At 33.4% G+C, this 20,658-nt stretch overlaps 1 protein-coding gene and 1 pseudogene across 1 annotated transcript; both read right to left on the reverse strand.

Annotated features, from left to right (window-relative positions):
- LOC132163061 (cytochrome P450 87A3-like) overlaps nucleotides 1-1,444 on the reverse strand; it is a 4,365-nt pseudogene extending 2,921 nt beyond the window's left edge.
- A 5,758-nt stretch (nucleotides 1,445-7,202) lies between these two features.
- Nucleotides 7,203-8,813, reverse strand: LOC132164151 (auxin-induced protein 22D-like). The gene is made up of 4 exons (XM_059574583.1): nucleotides 8,500-8,813; nucleotides 8,187-8,401; nucleotides 7,963-8,062; nucleotides 7,203-7,612 (listed from the first exon to the last, which is right to left on the reverse strand). Exons 1-4 carry the CDS (start codon nucleotides 8,682-8,684, stop codon nucleotides 7,534-7,536), a joined length of 579 nt encoding a protein of 192 aa, XP_059430566.1. The 5' UTR covers nucleotides 8,685-8,813; the 3' UTR covers nucleotides 7,203-7,533.
- Nucleotides 8,814-20,658: the final 11,845 nt, after the last annotated feature.

The following is a 20,658-nucleotide window of genomic DNA, read 5'->3' on the forward strand; positions in this document are numbered from 1 at the left end:
TAGTCAAGTCCCAGGTGGGTCCCGGGTAAGTCCGGGGCAAGGTCCTAGGTAAGTCAAGTCCCAAGCGAGTCCTAGGCAGGTCCCATTCAGGTCCGATTAGATCCCGGGCAGGTCCTGGCGGGGTCCCAAGCGGGTCATGGGCAAGTCTCAGTCAAGTCTCGGCGAGGTCCTAGAAGTGTCTTGGTAGAGTCCGTCAATTTGAGAATGAGATGGTCAAAGTCGGAAAATAGTTTATGGTTTTCAAAACGGTAAACCATTTTTTGAAAATTAAAGAAAAATTTTCAGTCAAAAGAAAAATATTTTTTGTTAACCACTATTTTAAGTCATAGTAAACACTCTAAAATGCAAAATTCTTTTCTAAAAACTATTTTACTTCGTTAGTTCTTGCAACACTTGAGGGCTGTCGGTAATTAACTTAATGGCCAACGTAAGAGTTGATGATATTATCTCAAAGAGGAGAAGCCCAAACATCATATAAATAATGAGTTTTTCCGTCAAAACGAATTGATGATCAATAATATATATGTTAAATCAATTAATAAAATTCTATTTATTAGTATTATTAGTATTATTATCTAAAAGAAGAGATAATTAAGAAATGTTTTAGATTTTGATAACTTACCTGTCGACATGTATGGTAAGTTGTACCAGGGATGTTAATGGGGAATGTCAAGTCCATGCAAAAAGTTAGTGAAAGATTTACCAATATTTTCCCCTGATTTCTCACCATCATAACTTAATAACGGCATGGCTGTAAAATCAAAGATCATCTGCAAATAACCAACAAATTATAGGTAAAAATAAAGATTTTTTTTTTTTTTTTTTTTTTTTTTTTAAAAAAAAAGGTTTTGTTTAGCATACGAATTTCAAATTAATATATATATGGGAATGTTTTTACCGCAGCTGTACTTTTCTTCACTTCCAAACTTTGGAGCTGAGCCCAATCCTGCAACCTTTGATTAATGGCATCCTCTAATTGTGCTTGAGAGCCTCCGGACCAAAGTGACCCAACACTAAGTTTCGGAGGTATTTATGATTGTTTTTATGAGCATTATTATTAATTCTTTTTGAGTCTTGGTTAGAAACTTTGCAAAGGAGTCCATATACCACTGTTCCACTAGTTTTCCTTCTTGTTGGAAAACATAATGATTGAAATCTGAATCAGATGATACCACAACTGGTCGTCCTGCCAAGCTTGTCCGAAATATTGGTCTATAGCTGAAACGACAGATATAATTAAAAGAGTCGAAAATGGCAAAAATAAAGAGGACATGTCTGATGAGTACCTGTTTGAGACCATGAAATCCAGGGTCTGCCCAATGAGTGGGAAGCCCATAAAGCCTGGAGGCAATGCTCCATTACATTTAGGGTTCCTCCACCTATAAAGCCAATGAGTGACAGCCACTAAAAGCAAGCTAATGACAGAAAGCCAAACAGACAACATGCTTTGTACTACTGAAAATAGAGGACAGGACAAGAGTATTAGGGGAACTTTGGGTTAATTGGTTTCCAGACTTCCAGTAAAAGAGCGCGGCCTTATATAGGTGTTGTGGTGACAAATACGAGCGTTTCCTTCTTCTAAAAATGCTATATATACTCCCACTTTTGAGTGTATATTTAAATAATGCTCATCTGCATGTATGGAGCATGAAAAGCATACACATGTGATAAGTGCTCCATTGAAACCCCCCATGTTTCTTGACCAAGGAAAGTATGATTGAAAATTTTCAAGAGTCTTGCAAGTGGGTCATAAAAAGGGAGTAGAAGTCAACCATTTACCGGCTCTGAAGAAAAATCTTGAAGAATCATACTGAAAATCTTTGGAGAAAATTAATAATTAATGCAAGATCAATTCGAATTAGGATTCTCTCAATTTCATTTGAACTGGATAATATTTAGTTAGTTATTTTGAAAGGGTATTTTTGTCCATTCAAAAGAAGATCCTATTCCGATCAATCCATATCAATCATTTAGTGGCAAGAAGAAAAATTCTTTGGAGAATTAATAAAAGATTTGTCAATAACTCAATATCATATAGTTGCTAGAAGAAAAATCTTTATAAAATCTTAGATCTAGATTCCCATTAATCTTCTTTCGGGAGTAGGGGTGCAAGCAATTATGGTGGTTGTTACGCAATCATCATGCTAGGGTGGGTAATTAGCGGGAACATGATCATCTCTAATATCCCGTTCGTTATATTTGAAGGGTATTATTATCTTTTTATTTTTTGAGATGACAAAAATACCTCTCCAATATAACTAACAAGATATTATCCAATTCAATTGAATCCTAATTCAATTGAAGGCCAAATAGCAACCGTTAACTGGGATATATAATGTTTTTGCTGCTACTACTAGCTAGTTAGTTTAGTTTGTTACCATTGTGAAACCTAATATTAATGTTCATCGTGACATTCCATATTGTTTGATTATCTCTACTTAAAGCATGCATTTTAAGGCATGTAGATAATAACACCGCTTCTTACTCTTTAGGGTTATTTAAAGATATATAAATGATTTACATCAATATTTTTCTCATCTCACTCTATAAATTCAAAGATCAATCATTAGATTTGTGAACTCAAGTGTATTCTACACAAATGTAATGGTGAATTCATCTATTCACTCTAAAAATAGTTAAAAATAAAATGACTTCAATCATTTCTATATCCCACATGCTAATTCATATCTTTCCTGAGTAAGTCCAACGTAAATAAAACAAAAAATTAAAAATTAAAGTCCAACGTAAATCATATGGTGTCCCAATCATTATGCAGGCAGCAGGATATTGTTAGGCCTCATCGTACAAGAAAGCCCAATCCAAAGTATTTTGAGGTTAGAAGTCTAAGCCCAAGCAGTAAGAGAAGCCGGCCGAGAAGTCCAATTTGAAGTCAAAGATGCTGTTCAAGTTATTTCACCGAAGACTTCTATTGTTCTTGCACTATAATAGAAGTTTATGGATGGGAAGATTTTTAGTTTTAGGATTATTATTCGAAGATTGTTTCGGATTGGGACTATTTTGTTCCTGAGTTGTGGTTATGATTAGGTTGTTGTTAGTAAGTTTGCTGATTTCTTCTTCAAAATCGGAGAAAAATTTTACCCAATAATTTGTCGTCTCTTCTACTTCAAAGGCATCCTTTTTTTTTAAAAAAAAAAAAAAATTTAATGTTACGATCAAGTTCAATATTATCCATGTGTGTATATAATCTCTTTAACACTTTTTCCTTGCAAGTCGATTTTTAATGATGAGTTCTACTCAAAGTTTATATCATTTGGTATCAGAGTCAAATACTACGTTACGGGTTCGAGTCACGGAGAGGGTAACCTGTAAAATAGAGTAGGCCAGGCTACCATGAACTTTGGTTGAGGAGCATGGTGGTATGTTATGATTCTAGTGTCTCATATGGGTTAAGGTTAATCTTAACCATGTGTATATAAGTTCATGAACATCCTCCCTTTATAATCCGATTTTTAAGGGTGAACTCTAGCCAATACCTATATCACCTAACCTCAGGATTTATCATTGATGGACTACAAATAAGCTCACCAGGCGTTTGGTCATATAGAAACAATGCACAATATGGCTTTGGAAAGTTAAGTTTTATATTGAGTGAATGGATTGCAAAGATGTTATATAAATGTTAAGTTTCATTTTGGTTCTGTATTAAATAAAGGGTTAATAACCTTTTTTAGTACCTAAGTTTTCATTTTTTTTTTTTCTCACATGGGTTTCAATTTGTATCACAAATAATTTATGATTTATGGGTGAATATCAGTTTAGTACCAACGTCACCATTCCGTCAATCAAACTAATGGGCTGACACATGTCGTAACAAAAACATGTCACGTGTCCAAACAAAAATAAAAGAAATACCGGTTTAGCATTCCTTATTATAAACCAATGGAACACAAAAGGAACTAAAAGTGCTACCCTAAATCTAGGATAGCACTTTTGCTTCTATTAACATTATTTTAATATAAAAAGATTTTCTCTCTCATTTTCCTCTTCTTTTCTTCTAACATTTATTTGAAAGAATATTTAAATAGTACAAATAAATAATAATAATAACTATTGTAGAGTTTATTTGAATATACATATTACAAATTGATCATTCTTCCAACCATTCCGTTTGCAAATTTACCATTGAATTTGTGAGGCCTATGTACGGTTCTACAAGTCTGATGGTGAATTTACTCCTAGCTCCACTATACAGAGATTGATGAAAAATAGGATGTAAAATGATTTTTTATTTTTTTCATTTCTCTTATTTGAATAGAGAAGAAAAAGAAGTTCGGTTAATAAGAACAACAGTAAAAAGAACCTTTTACTTATATTTTTCTTCAATTAGATCCAAACACCAAAGCGACATCTGCATAAACTTAGAATCACTAAGAGACAAAGCCTTGGATTCGAGACAGATTTTGTCTCTCTATAACCTTTGTGTGTGTGTATATATATATATATATTGTTAGCAGAAGACAGAGAAAAAGAGAAGATAGTCTTGTTGTTTAAAGATGAACAATATCTTGTTAACCTGCTATAAGACTGTTGGAATTAATAATATAATAGTTTAGCACTAAGATGTGCATCTCGTAAACCTCACCTAATTTTTGTTTAATAATTGAAATCCATTGAACCTTTACTATCTTGTAATCACATGGGAAAACTCTACCTAATAATCTTTTATTTATATATAAGAAGGGGAAAAGGGAAGAAAATTAATTATAATCTAATTAAAGTAGTAATCTTTTAGACTAAAGAAATTAAATAAAAAGTAGTTATACATTTGCTTTATGTCTTGGTGCTCCTAACTGATCACCCTTTACTATAATGTTTACAAACTCCAAAAAATTTTCTCATTGCTCGATAAGATTTTCCCAACAAAAGTATAAGGTTAGATAGGTTTTATAGGTGGCTGCTAAAACCTGAAAAAAAACAACCATTTCTTAGAAAAAGAAGAACCAAACCAATAATGCTTACCACATTAATTTGTTTGCTTAACATATATAGCATACTTTTGCGTGTTGGATTACTACAAGATTCACATTTTTATCTTGTGGTGAAAAATCATTGAATTTTACAAATTACAAATCTAACATAGTCAGATGTCATGTCGGGTTTTGATCAATCAGACTTAGGTTAAGTTTTTTTATTAGATTTTGTTAAATTATTATTTATCTCATAAGTTTAAATTAATATAAAATAATTAATTAAATTATTTAATTAATATTCTAATAAGTTAATTAAATAATTTTTATGTCAGTAATTATTCCATTTAGTGAAATGTGCATAGAACCTATCCTACGGACTTTGACGCAAGGACTCCGATCTAAGTTGCCCTTATGTGATTGACCATGATCTCTCTCTCCTACATAACTGCTTCATGGTCATGTGCAGTTTTCTAATTCTACTTCAACTTTTCTTGCCCATATGCATAATTTGTAATGTGCTGAAGATTACTAGAAAAGATATTGATCTTTATTAATTAGCTGAAGCTTACTAAATAAAGTAATTTAAAAAGTAATTGTGTCATGTGATATATATATGAAGAAAATGCAGTTTACCCTCCTGAAGTTTCAGGAATTTTTCAATTTTAATCCCAAAGTTTAAAAATTGGCAATCTACCCCCCTGAAGTTTCAAAAATTGACAATTTAAACCTTCCGTTACAAATTTTCATAGATTTCCGTCCATTTAGACGGAAAAATTAAACGGAGGGTTTAAACTGCCAATTTTTGAAACTTCAGAGGGTAAATTGCCAATTTTTAAACTTTGGGTTAAAATTTAAAAACCCCTGAAACTTCAGGAGGTAAACTGCATTTTCCCCTATATATATATATATATATATATAGTTAGCACATGACATGTCAAACTAAGTCACGTGGAAATAATTGATTGGTTTAACATGGTATATACTGTTAATTTTGGATGTTAGATGAACGAAAAGATTTATTTGAAATTAGAAAGAAAAAAAAATATCGGACAGACCTAATTTTCGAAGTTAAAAACCTAGCCATTAAATTGAAATCACAAGAAAACCTAGGAACTAAATTCAATTTTTCTCTAAAGAATTTGTAATGGGTTGAGATCCCATGTTATTCCTAATAAAAGACTCAAAATAAATTCGGTGGTCTAAATGCATAAAATAATGAGAGAGAAAAAAAAAATACAAGAGAAGTTAAGGCCAAATGGGATGGTCGGCAACTCCATAACACTACAATTCTTTTGAGGGTAGTTGGACAACGTCGAAAGTGTTTTGAGGTTAGCTGACCACTCCAAAACATCCTAAAAAATTGTTTTAGAAGTAGTCGGTCACTCCAAAAACAACTTAAAACAACTTATGGAGGTGATCATTGGTCATCCATTAGCTATTTGGGTAAGCCTGACCACCCAAAAAGTTGTTGGACTAAGAATTGAAGAGGGAAAGGGGATCGAAATTTAACATTTTTCGTTAGGGTTGATTGAGATGACATAATAATGGTCGTTCATTTAAAAAGAACAACTTAAATCTAAAGAATTTAGGTCTTACAGTTCCTAAGAATTCACAAGATATCCCAATCTGTTTGCAATACAGGTCTACAACTTTCAAATTTTACCAAGGCTACATGCTTCTCTTGGTTGGGGACAGAAGGAGGTGTTAGATCAGGCCTTTGACTATTTTATTTGAAAATAAATTAGTGTCAAATAAGAGAAGTCAAAGCTTTTTATGGCATTTGAAATTGCACCCCGCAATGCATGTTTTAAGAGCCGTCAACGTGAGCAGAGTGGTGCTATTGTACCTCAACAATCCCTCACTCAACGTGAGGCTCTTGCAACTCGAACCCATAATCCTGGCTTTGATACCATTTATTGGATCAGGTTTTTAACCATTTCGTTTGAAAATTAATTGGTGTCCAGTGAGAGAAACCAAAGTCTTTTATGATATTCGAAATCGCACCCAACAAAACATGTTTTAAGGATCGTCCATATGAGCAAAGCAATACTATTGCACCTCAATATGAGAGGTTCGAACAATTTCTCAATCGACAGCCTTAATTACCATCACAAGCTGAATGCTTTGAGGGTCATAAATGCTATTTTAACTAATTATAGACAATTTACTGTAGAAAGAAGAACAAAATCTTGATAAACACACATAATTTGCAGGTTCCATAGATCACAAACACTTTGTATAGACATATTAAATATATAGGTTTATATATATATGATTATATATATCCACTTTAACAATACAAAACCAAACTTAAATAGACAATATGTCACTTTGTATACAACTTCTTTCAAAGAAATATGTCTTTGCTTGCATGCAGTTTTGGCTCGACAGAATAGCATCGTAGATGGACAAACGAGCACAGATTGATGTTGTTGCTGCCAGATGTTAATTTCTTCTGTCTACAGCTTCCCAGTCGAGCGCCAAAGACTCAAGAACATGACCAGACGAAAATTCAAATTCAAATCTTCGAGAATCCAAGCTGAGAGTTCTGCTCTTAATGAGAGAGAGAATCGTTGCTTGTCCTGCTGATCTTGTGGGTTTCTCATACTCCACATGATCCCAAACCTCTTGCTTCTGATCCTCTCATGATTCTCAGCCTTTTGCAAGATGACATGAACATACTGTAGAAATTAAGAGTAGGCAACTTTGTAAGCATTTTGAGAGAGATCTTAACAAGTTGTTCCAAAAGCTTAAACTGATAGGAAGAGGTAAATTTAATCATTTAATCAACACTTAACACTCCCCCTCACGTGTGGGCTTAAACATCATTTTTATAAGTGAAACCTAACATGTGAAATATTTAATTAAAATAAAAGTAAATGATTGAGTAAAGGTTCGATCCCAAAACCTTTTGACTCTGATATCATGTTAAATTACCAGTTGTCCAAAAGCTTATGTTGATAGGAAAAAGTAAATTTAATCATTTAATCAACACTTAACAAGAGAAAAAAGGTAAAGAGGGAGAACTTACTCCCATGGAACATCTCCAACCAGCATCCAGTCACCATCTTTGTCTTCATAAGTTGGTGCATATTCAGAACCCTTGTAGCCTTCCCTTTCTGAGTACTCACCTGAAAAGGTAAAACCAAGGTCATTTTTGTTAAATTATTAGTTAAATAAAAAAATTTATCTTTTTTTTTTTTTTTTTCTTCTTTTTTTTTTTTTTTCTTCCATCGAAGTAATATTAGTTCTTACCAATGGTGAATTTAAACAAGTTCTCCAAAGCCTTGAGTAGTTCTGGGTAGCCCTTGTAAGTCTTTAGGTCAATCTTTCTTAGGTAAGGAGCCCCATCCATGCTTACTTTCACGTAAATTCCAGCAGCCTCATGAGCCTCATCCTCCGCCTTGATCTTCTGCTGCAGGTTGTTTTTCCGGTAAGATCGGATTGGTGGCCATCCCACAATTGCTGCCCTGTCATGTCAAACATATATATATATATATATACGTCAGTCGAAAATCAATATACAACTGAAATGATGTTACAGGAAAAATTAGTCAGACAAACTTACTTAGCCGGAGCATCAGAACTATCCTTTGATCCACACTCATTCCTTGCATCGGGAAACGGCCGCTTGTTGTTTCTAGCACCAAAGAATGATTCTTCTTCGCTATCATCTCTTCCCGGCAACCCCAATCTAAGCTCGGTTGCCTTGAGATGGAGATCATTCTCTTCTACCACCTTATTGCTTTCCATTTTTTTTTCCTTATAATCTACAACTAAAAAGATGCGTCTCTTCTTGCTAGCTTCTTGATCAAGAGTAGTGATGCAATGGCAAGTGTTTGAAGAAATTTCTTCTGGGGTTTGCTCAAGTTGTTGGAAGGAAATGTGTAATGCGAAAATGGTTGGAATGCAAGGTTGTATTTTATAGGATATATATATATGATAAACAAGGCATTAAAGAGAGATGTGAAGGGCTTTGTTATTCTCACAAATGCATGAATTATGGACAAAGGCAACCGAAGCTGTCGGTTGCAATAGCAGCAGCTTTTAGGCATGTTGCCGCGGCAAGAGGGGACAAGGGTGGGACAAGCTCAACCGCCCATAAGGAAGACTGGGGATTCAGTGGGACGGTCAAGATTTGTTCTGGCGGGTTGTGGGACGGCAATCCGGGACGTTGGTTTGAAGGAAAGGAGGAGAGCTTCCCAAGTGTAAGGGGTCCACGTGGGCGTTGGGTATAAGGTTTGGCCATGTGGGACTAAATTTTTGCAGAGTTTTTAATTGGTACGTTAATCGATTGTGGGGCACATGACATGTGGGATGGCATGTGGAAATGGTCATCCCTGACATGATTCTTTTATTGTTTATTTTTACTTCCTTTTCATTTTACTTGCAGAAAAATGCATTCTACTTGCAGACAATTTTTACTTTATAATAAAATAACTTGAGGTCGGTTCATTAAAGTAGTAATTAACAAACCAAACACAAAATAATTATTTATTGAAATTAATGAACGAATTAGTAAATCTTAATTTAGAATATATATATATATATATAGTTTGGTGCATGCATGGGTAATGTGCATTAACAAAAGTAGAAATACATGTTTCTCAAGTAAATATTACATTAATTAAGTTAATTTACTTAACTAACTGATCGATCAACAAAGTTTCTGAACAATTAATTTGATCTTATCCGAGAAATTATTGAATTAAGCTGGATAAAAAGTTGACAAACTATGCTTAAATATTTAACACATTGCTTAAATACAGAATTGATGTTACTGGTCTCACTTAGGGTTACTCTTTGCTCATATTTTAATCACTTTTTCTTATTATTGAAGCTATACATGTTACCATATGTAAGGTAACATGGGTTTTAGCAAGGATTGGTTTTCTTAATGCTCATCTCTAGTAAAAATAGTTTACCTGTCTAAGTTTTTAGAATAAACGGTGATTTAATAAGATAAAATTATGAAGCTAGCACATTGTGTTAAAGTATTGATTACATGAATAAATTCATCCCATCTCATAAGCTTAAATTTTTAGAATAAGTAATGATTTAACATGGTATCAGAACCAAATGTTACGAGACTCATCATTTCAATTAAATATTTAACTTATTAGACATCACCCGTTTAATTTTAAGCTTTTGGGTATGTGTAGAAACCCGCTATCAAGTGAATATTAATAAGTTTCAAGGCTAAAATTTGTGGTATCCGATGTTGATCGATCCAAATTAAGATAGTTCTAGAATGAATTTTGAAACCCCTTTGCCAATTTAAAGCTGAGTAGCTTTTTTTTTTAGCTTTAGTTGCAAGGAATGCTCATTCTGTCTAAACATTGTTGGCCGTGTTGGAATTTGTCATTATTGCTTCAGCAATGAGGTGATAGCAACAACATTGATGAAACCCGCAAAGTTGGCTGAAATTTGTGGTGTCTGATCAATATATTCTGACCAATGAACTGGCAACGTAAGCTGTAAGCTTGCACTTGTGGTGCCTGTGCTGAAAGCTTGGCGCTTGCTCAGGCCAGAAGTACTCGAGAGAGATATATCAATGAATCAGATCTAGATCTTTTTTTTCTTTTTTTTGCAGATTTTGATACACAAGAAATTTTCCCCTGTAGGGTATGATCAGATATGGTGTACGTACTGTCGATGCTGCTGCAGCTAGCGTACGTAGTTGGCATTGCATTGCTGTGACGATCGACATGGATTATTTTGCATTGATTCTCACTGATTTGTGTTTGGTATCCGAGAAAAGAAGAATATGGTAGTGATGGATAATGGATGAGATTTGTTTCATGACTCATGAGTATTGCATTGTACGTTCTTTGCTTCTTGCTATGCTTAACTACTGCTTCAAATTTGTCTTATATCCTCGTTGTATGTTGTTGCGGTTGCTGAAAATCAGAAAAAAAGAATATCTATATAATAATTTATAAAAACTATACTAGTTAATTCGAATTGTCTCATTTTTTAACAATCAATAAATATATGTAGGCAGAAGATGGTAGTATTTAACAACATATTTGGTCTATAACCTGTAAAAACGTTGCAAGTTTAGGGGTCGCATTGGCCTCGGTCTCATAATTTTTTTTTTTTAAAAAAAAAAAAAGAAGAAAAAATTAGGAAAAGATATACTTTAAACCTCCGACCTATCACCCATTTTACAATCATGCATCTAAACTTTAAAAAATGATATTGAGGTCTCACATACTACCATTGCATCTAAAATTAGACAATTTTATATTTTTCTCTTTTCAAAATATCCTTAAATTTATTAAAAAGTAGCCACTGGAAAAAATTAAAATTATTAAAAAATTAACCAACAAATAAAAACACCAGAAAGAGGTGTCCTTTTCATATTAGCCTCCTTAATTTTTTTTTTTTTTTTTGCAAAAGATTATTTTTTGGGATAACTTCACTTTAGACCCCTGAATTACCACGCGATTTGACAAGTGCTCCCCAAACTTTAAAACCTCTCAATTTGAACTTCTGAACTTTCAATTGAAGTCAATTTGAATCACTCAGTTAGATTTAGCTGTTAACTTCTAACAGAAATACCTAAAAAACCCAAAATATCCATTATTTTTATTTTTAATTTTTTTTAATTTGGAATTAAGGATAAATTTAGAATTTTATAAAAAAGTCAGAGTATAAACGTCATTGTATCACTTTTAACGTTTAAAATCTGACGAATGGATTCAAATTAACTGCAATTGAAAGTTTAGGAGTTCAAATTGAGAAGTTTTGAAGTTTTGAGAACTTGTCGAATCGAATGATAATTAAAGGGTTTAAAGTGAAGTTATCATTTATTTTTACATATTTTTAATTAATAACTTCAAGGATATTAATTTTTTCCTCCAAGCCTAAAGTACTCATTTTCTGCCCCCGCATAAATGCAATCCAGTAATTACAGTGAAGTGCAGGTCCGAAACATGAGAGACTGTAAAAATTTCTTCAATTATGGAGAATATGCTCTCCTGTGCCTACTAACACAGACACTGCAGTGCAGCCCTGGCCTGTACAGAATGTTAAAGGTTGGACTGTCTTGCTTTGGCTCAATTAGGACTCAATTAGGAGGTCGGTGCTGATGCCTTTTGGTGTAGCTAAATGCTGCTTTTAGGTCTCCTCTTTCTCACTTTATCCTTAAAAAAACCAAGCAACTTGGAATAAAAAATTTGCCTACATTTAGCCTTAGGAGTCAGTGGTAGAGCACAACTAGGTGGCCAGCTTTAACAGGGAGAATTTTCCTGGCTGTAGGGTGTCCCCATGGGCCTAAGACAAGGTGACAAATGCCACCAAGTTATCTAGGAGCCTTGGTCCCCTAGAGGCAACCCCCAAAGGAGCACTGGACAAAGTAAGGGTACTGTCACATAAAATGATTAACAAAAGAAATGATTCATTTTCGTTTTTCTTTTATTTATTTATTTATTTTTAATTTTTTAAAATTATTATTATATTTGTGAGATTATGTGTGAGACCCACATAGGCAGCTCCTGCAAATTTAATTGTGATTTTGAAAATTAGGAGGATGAAAGAAGGATCGGGTGAGAATGTATATAGCACATCACGTCTTTATTAACAATTTAAACAGTTAATACGAGAAAGTTTATATGGAATTCATCTGTACGTATAGGCAGGCAATTGAGCAACTTAAAATTTATTTGAACAAGTTTCATATGAGCTTTTATTGGAGTACTCAAATCCGGTTAAACAAATATTTAACTAAAATTTAGCTGAATAACACCTTCTTTTTTCCTACTCACTTTTCTAAAATATTTACATCCGACTTAGTATGTTACCTTTTCACTTTCAATTTTTCATTTAAAATATTGTTTCTTTATCTACTTTCCTTATTCTCTCTCTCTCTCTCTCTCTCTCTCTCTTTTTTTTTTTTTTTTTTTAACATGTCCATACAAGAGAAGAGGGAGGAGGGATTCGAACTAATGACCTCCACTTCATGAGGCGTGGTCCACAGCCGATTGAGCTATTCCTTTGAAACTCGATCTACTTTCCTTATTCTCAAATAGGAGAGAGAATCATATTGATTTTTTTTATTAATATAAATCATAGATTTTTTTTTTTTTTTTGACATGTTCACAAGAGGGTGGAGAGGAATTCGAATTAGTAACTTTCGTTTCATGAAGCGTAGTCCCCAGCCGATTGAGGTACCACTTGAGAATATAAATTATAGATTGTTGATCAATAATGCTCAACAAATATGTTTAGCACTATAGTAGTTTAACAAATCTAGTCATTTTGTTGAGTCGGATATGAAATCATTTTGGCTACAAAACTAGCCAAAATAGCTTGTCGAGCCCATTGTACGTGTAGCTTAATTGTTGGGGGAGGGGGAGGGGTGTGTTTCCCTTTTCTTGCTTTAAATCCGGGGCTATTTTCCATTAAATACGTGGGTATCCCTGTATCATATCTGGCCAGGAAAACTTTTGCAAAAGGGTCCACCATTTATTTCTTTGCTACAATTGTGCACCTCCAACAAATATCTTGCAATTATATTGGACCATATCACATGTTTCACAAGAATCCCACCTTGATACACCCATCTACCTGCCCCCTCCACCTCTTGTGGTATAGAAATGTCTTAATATTTGTATTTTATGATCTCAATAAATGATCACTTCGGATCATATGAGGCACCTACAAATGGATTTAGACTGGTTTTGTACCTTTGAGTTGTAAAGTTTGATGCATCGTGGTACAGTGGGTCGTAGAATTAGTGCGTTCAAATCTCGCAACTTTTCTCAAATTTAAGAATACGTACAATTAAGAAATTGAGACAAAATACGTGAAAACTCAATCTTAGAGCGTTTCTTGTTGAAAATTGAAGAAAAATAAGCATAAGTTGCGATCTAAGCTATCTCCAAACCATAATAAGAAAGAGAAACAATATGAAATTGCCAAATCGCATCCCACTCGAATGGAACCTTATGAAGAAGTCCTTAGTCGAACAAGCTTTGATCGGCTTGCGACCAAACGTCTCGGATTGTCGTATGATGCACCACCTCGGTCAAATGGGTATCGACCGAGGCTATCAAGTACACTTTTTTTTGGTATTTTTTTTGACAATCCGTTTTGACCTAATAAGTATTGAAATTTGAAACTTTTTATGAAATATGACTTTTTAGCCCTTCGAATAAGCTTTCCAATGTCACTAATATTGTCTTCGTCCAATATTAAAATCTCAAAATATTATATTTTTATTATGACAGAGCTGCTCCAAAAACTAGCATATATGCATCAATGTTTTAGCTTTATAATGAAATTCCACTTTTATCAAGGACAACTGGATAAGCTTAGGGTTTGAAGGGCAGAGGAGTCTTCTATTATATGCAATCTTTGGATTTAATTGACAACTCCAATTCATAAAGAAAAGAAAAACAAAAAAATTAATAAAGAGAAAAAGAAGAAAAGCTCATCCAAATTGGTATATCTAGGAATTTAGAAATTTTGATGAAGCAAAGGATATCTTAATTAGGATGATGAAATTAGGAAACCTGCCTCCTTTTCCTCCTAAAATTAGATTATTTCATTGGAGTTAAATTTTATCATCTAGTTAAATTTTTTTTTAAAAAAAAAATTATTAACTTGAGTTTATTCAAGCTCAAAAATTCCAATTATTACGTTTCTAAAATCTGTCAGGGCCAGGGCTGGGCGTCGGTTAGTGTCGGTAGAAAAATTTTTGTTTCGCCAAAATGTCGGTAAAGTCGAAAATTTCACCAACTTATTCCGCCAAATTTTTGTCCCGGCACCGATAGGCGGTCGGTAAAGTCGGTATGTAAAAAAATTGAAAATTATCGGCGAAGTCAGTCGGTAAAGTCGGTTCGGTTAACAAATTTTATTTTGCCTACCAAACCGAATTTGTCGGGAAAAAAAAAATGTTTCGCCTCCCGCCCATTGGTTAATCGGTGTCGATAGAAGTCAGTCGGCTATTGGTCGGTAGGCAATCGAAAGTCGATAGGCGGTGAATTTGCCTAGGCCTAGTCAGGGCTTTCAGGAAACAAAATTTCTTAGATTATTTGTTGGAACCATTTTTTTAGTTTCATCAAGATGAAGAGTTTATGAAGATCATATATTCTCAAAAATATATGGTTAACTGGTCTTCACTTACACAAGAAAAGGGTTTTGTGATGGGATTTATTAAAAAAAAGTGTGATTTTAAATTAAATTACAAGTAATGAGATGTTGTTTTGAAAACGCACAATTTTAAAATGTTAAATTTGCGACTTTAAATGCCAGACTGCAATTTTGCCGAACCCTTAACTACGTTTTTAAAAAATTACATTTTCAAAAAGCTATTTTTAAATCGCACTTTTTTAAAATCATAAATTCAAACTAGCCCTTAATTATTTAAAACAAATAATTGCTATTTCAAGTGGAATGAAAAATGATCATCTTATGTTTAAAATTTTATTTTATTTTATTATATATTTTTTTTAAACGAATTATCTCTTCATTAATATAACAATCAAATTGGGCAAAATGCTCCATACAATGCCAAATATATAATTTGGAATATTCACACTCAAACATTATCTATGACATATACAATAACCTCTTGGGCTATTATAAAATAATATCTATGAAAAGTCACCGCCTCAATCAGTTTTAGATCTACAGCAAATTCCAGCGAATTATGTCTCTATCCGCTGCCAGGTCCTTGATTCCCTGACTTTTTTTTATCTCCGCTACTAGTGCTTTATCAATTGCAATCCCCTTCCCTGCCTTTAACATAGTGACAATTCCTCTTTACCCTTAATAATTCATCCGTCATCAGTCTATGATTTGCTCCCATAAAATGAACCATAAAAAAAAACAAAAAAACAAAACAAAAGACTGATTGGAAACCAATTCTGTTATTCTTAAGGATTTGTGAAAACAAAACTTAAGAAAAATAAAATTTCACCTTATAGATCGCTACTAAAAGGAGATTAAGAGAGAATACATTCTTATTTAAAAACAACGAAAATACAATAACAAAAACCCAACACATCTTCAAGCTTTCCACATGCCACTGCCGGCTAGCCACATGCCGCTAAAAAGCATCTCGAAGACCATTAACACACACGCCCTGATCGATTTATAGTACATGCAGGAAAAATAAGGAGGAATGGAAAAAGAGAGAGGGGGCGGGTCCTCCCACTCTGTTGTGCTCTCTTTTTAAAAAATTTCAATTAAGAATTTAAGAATATCTTATTATATTATATTTAACTGTGTACATAATGCTACGCTATCTAAAAATTTTAAATAACATGACACCATATACAATTATCAAATCTGTAAATCTATTCCTTTTTCCTTTGAATTGGATCTAGGGAATGAAAAACCATATTCGGATATGGTTTCGGACTTCGGATCCTGCTCCAACAAGTAGTGGACCAGGACCGGGGGGAAGGATGTGGTGAATGCGCGTGAAAAAGATGTCACAGACAGGAGGATTTCAAATATCTGTCGTGTCTGACGTGTGATGTGTTTGATGAGTTTGTGGGTCCCAATGCGCGATGCACACGAGAGGTACTCTTGGGCCCCATCCGATATTATTGTACTCTCTTTGTCTTTATAATATCCCCACATATGATTAGGAGAGAGCCATCTGTTTGGTCTAAAACTCTAGCCACGTCGATGCACCGAGGACCATTCGTGGGCATCACCGTTGACGTGAGTGCAAAATCAAGGATCCCGCGAAGACGGAACATCATCAATGATCATGGGTCCTCGGTGTCTGTCCATGTGAAAGAGATTTCTACATTTTGTTTGCTGCCAAAAAAAAAAATACTTGTATTTTCAAGTTACATGTAAACATTCAAATTTGAAACGGTAAATTCTTTCTGGGATAACTTCACATAAGATTTTTGAATTATTATACGTTTTGAAAATACCCTCATAAATTTTAAAAAATTTTAATTTTATCTTCTAAATTTTTAATTTGATACAATTGATCATCTTAGTCAATTTTTTTCGTTAAACCCTAATCGAAACCACATTACCATTTAATTTTTATTATTATTATTTTTTTAATTTTCAATTTTAAGTTTAGGATAAATTTAAAATTTTATAAAAGTTTTAATGGTATAAAGACCATTTCATCACTTTTTAACGTCCAAAAACTGACAAATGAGTAAATTGCATACAATTAAAAGTTTGAGAGTAAAATTGAGAGGTTTTAAAATTTGGAGAAGTCTTTTCAAATCACATAATAGTTCAAGGATCCTTTGTGAAATTTTTCGTTCTTTCAAGCCTCATCTTTTTTAAGTATCAAGGCCACGTCGCATTGTCATGTCAATAAAATTAAAAAATAAATAAATAAAGATTTACCGCTCGAGCAACAAAAAATGCTTATCTTTTGGTTGAATAAGTGTAATCTATAATAAATAGTTCAATTTTGATAATCTTTTATGGTGTTTGTCGGTCTCTTGTTGTACATTTTTGGGTCCAATTTGGTTCATGCTTTGCTAAAGCTTGTCGATATGGTGATATTTTTTAAGGATATTTTGGTGGCCGATCCTTTCCTTTGGTTTGATTTCTTTTTCTCTTTTTCTTCTTCTTTTTTTTTTTAACAAAAATTTTTAATTTTCATCGATGAAATATCAAAAGCCTAAAGCTCTTACAATACAGAACATAAAACTCTGAAAAATCATAGTCAAGAGCTATGAGATTACAAAGTCATAAAAGTCTAGAGAGAGAGGGGTTATGCCTTCTGTCTAGAACTCTTCATTCTCTTTTCTTCCGGCAACCAAGAAAGAAATTACGGATGATCTTTCTTCCTCGATAGCAGTGTTCGGTGTCTTCTTTGTGGCATCCTCCGGTCTTCATTTCTGACAGGGTTGCTTTAGATCTAGTTTCTCCAACCTTAGATCTAATCATCTTCATCAGCCAAAACGTGTCTTCATGGGAATGTCTACAATGCCTTACTCCTCTACTGCTTGTGAGAATTTTTTTTTTTTCTTTTTTTCTTTGTTCTTTTTGATAAAGTCTTCGGGTTGAGGATAGAGTTGTCTCCTGAGGTCAAGGAAAAGTAGATGGAGTTTATCTTTCACGGCCAGATCTGACAACAACTTGCTTCTTTGGGTTCGGTTTCACTTGACATCAAAGTTATTTTGTTGGGGGTTATTTATGGAATTATAATCTATTGCTATGTGGTGTACCTGATTACCGAATACCCACTCAGCCCACTATCACCAACCAATTATCGAAGGCCTATTGGACCTCTCCACCCAAGGCCACTTTCGGACTTTCCTCGCCCAAATGGCACTCGGGATTCCAGGTCCATCTAGCCACAAAGGCCCGAAGGAAAGCCCAACTGAGGGGGTAGACCAACAAACAAAACACCGCACAAGTGCGCCACACGGAATCCCCTTCCCACGTATACAGTGAATTTAGTTTCCCCTTTATTATCTTATTAATTTATGATTGGTTTTGTGGGGAAAGTTACCGTTAGGTACATTCTATTAATAGAATTTAATATAAAGTTACCGTCAGGTAAATTACCGAGGAGTTGTTGGATTTGCCGCCTTCCATATCCATCTTCCGTGTTGATTTCCCACCAATCCAATTTATAATTTTTCCCTCAACAAAATAAATAAATAAATATATTATAAATTGCTAGTCAACCTTCTAAAATTAAAAAATTCCTAATTTTTTTTTTCCGACTCTTTATTCATTGAGTAAATCAAAATGCCAATAAAATTTTTACCATAAAAATTGTGTAACCACCGTTGCAGGCTACCCCTAACCACCCATGGGGCGGTTGCGAGCCAACCCCTGGGTGGTTTGGGATACCCTAGGGGTGGCTCACAGCCACCCATAGATGGTTCCCAAACCCCTTGGGGATGGCCAGAAGCCACCACAAGGGTGGCTTGCGGGCACCCCAAACCCCTTTGGGGTGGCAGCCCCACCACTAGCCACCCCTTCAATTTTTTTTTTAATATTTAATTTTTAAATTAAATTAATAAAAAAAAATTATTATGCTGGTGTGACAAAACAGTGTGTTTTGATTGGGACTAATGACAGTTACACAATTTTGACGGTAAGAATTTTATTGGCATTGCAATTGACCCAAGGACTAAAATGTCGAGAAAAAAAATACTTAGGAATTTTTTAACTACGGAGGATTGACTCAGAGACTTATAATATATTTACCAAAAAAAAAAAACTGTGTTAGAGCATCCACAATGGAATAGCCAAATTTTTATGCAAAATGGCTCCTCAAAAGTCACTTTATCTAGTTTAGCTAATAAATTTTTAAAGCCCTCATACATCCGATTAACTATATTTTTATCTATGTCATTTATATATATATATATTACTCTTTATTGATTCTATCTTTATTTCTTTTCTAAAATTCTTATTTTACTCTTTATTTTTTTAATGGTAATTCGGTTAGCACAATAATTTTTCAATGATTATTATTTTTCAAATAATCATTTTTGTAACTATAATATTTTTGAAATAGTTGTATTTTATAATAATTATATTTTTCAACGGTTATATTTTTCAAATGTCGTATTTACCAACGTTAAGTATAAAAATCATATTCTCATAATGTCAATCATATTTATGAAATATCTTTTTATTAAAAATTGTGAAATAATATTCTCATAATGATCCATTGAAAAATGAAAATTTTTTTGGGAAAAAGATAAAACAGGTAAGAGAAATAACAAAAAATAAAATGGCTCACTTGAAAAGTGCTGTTACATATAGCATTTTTTTTTTGCTAATCCAATCAAATATCCATTTTGCTTTTTTTTTTTTTTTGTTAATCCAATGTAGAGGTTTTTTTACAAATCTGATTAGCCATTTTAGATAAAAGTATTATTTAGTTCATCCATTGTGAATGCTTTTAGAAGCCTAAAACACGTAGTCTAGTCACCATTTTCAGCGGCTAGCATCTTTAACCATTGTTGCAGTTCACCATCATCTCCAATTATTGTTGCTTGCTCTTGCCATGAATTATAATCTTCTCCAATTTATTTGAACCAAAAAATATTCAGTTAGTTATAGTGGAGGGATATTTTTGTCATTTCAAAAAGTGAAAAGACAAAAATATCCCTCCACTATAACTAACTGGATATTTTCCAATTCATTTGAATCGGAAATGATCCTGTTCCTCTGGTGCCTTCATCTTCTTCCTAATTAATAAATAAACAATTAAGATTCTACAAATTTTCATCTTAAATTTGAGGGAAATGTTAAAATATATTATTGTAATCATAATTGATTGATATTCCGTGTACCATATTTATATTATTTTCACCGACCTTAATTCTCCTATCAAATAATAAGAACAAGATGTAGGCCTTGTTTAGTTTGCAGAATGAGTATTTTATTAGAAAAATGAATAGGTATTATTGGGAATAAAAGAGGTTGGAATGGAATAATTATTCCAATTCTTTAGTTTTGTAGCAATACATATTTCATAATTGGAATTGAACCAAAATTACTAAAAAGCCCATATAATTTCTAATTTTTTCAAAACTAAAAAAAAATAAAAATAAAAATTGTGGGTGGCGCGAGGCCTTTTCGTGGCCTTTGCCACCCTTGGCAGCACTTGGGGGTGGCTGCAACCTCCAGCAACCCCTAATGCAATCGAGGGTGGCTCAGCTACCCCCAGCTGTTTCAATTTTTTTTTGTTTTTAGTTTTTATGTTGGAGAGAAAAAAAAAAAAAAATGGTTTTTTTGGAACATTTTGTCAATTTTCTCAAGA

Source organism: Corylus avellana, chromosome ca10 (genome assembly GCF_901000735.1).
Source record: "Corylus avellana chromosome ca10, CavTom2PMs-1.0".
Lineage (NCBI taxonomy): Eukaryota > Viridiplantae > Streptophyta > Magnoliopsida > Fagales > Betulaceae > Corylus > Corylus avellana.

Excerpts from the sequence above, each read along its gene's own strand:
- LOC132164151 (XM_059574583.1), bottom strand. The coding sequence starts at position 8,684 with ATGGAAAGCAATAAGGTGGTAGAAGAGAATGATCTCCATCTCAAGGCA. Across the intron at positions 8,402-8,499 it reads AGTTCTGATGCTCCGGCTAA|GGCAGCAATTGTGGGATGGC; the intron begins GTAAGTTTGTCT and ends TTGACATGACAG. Across the intron at positions 8,063-8,186 it reads CTTGTTTAAATTCACCATTG|GTGAGTACTCAGAAAGGGAA; the intron begins GTAAGAACTAAT and ends TTACCTTTTCAG.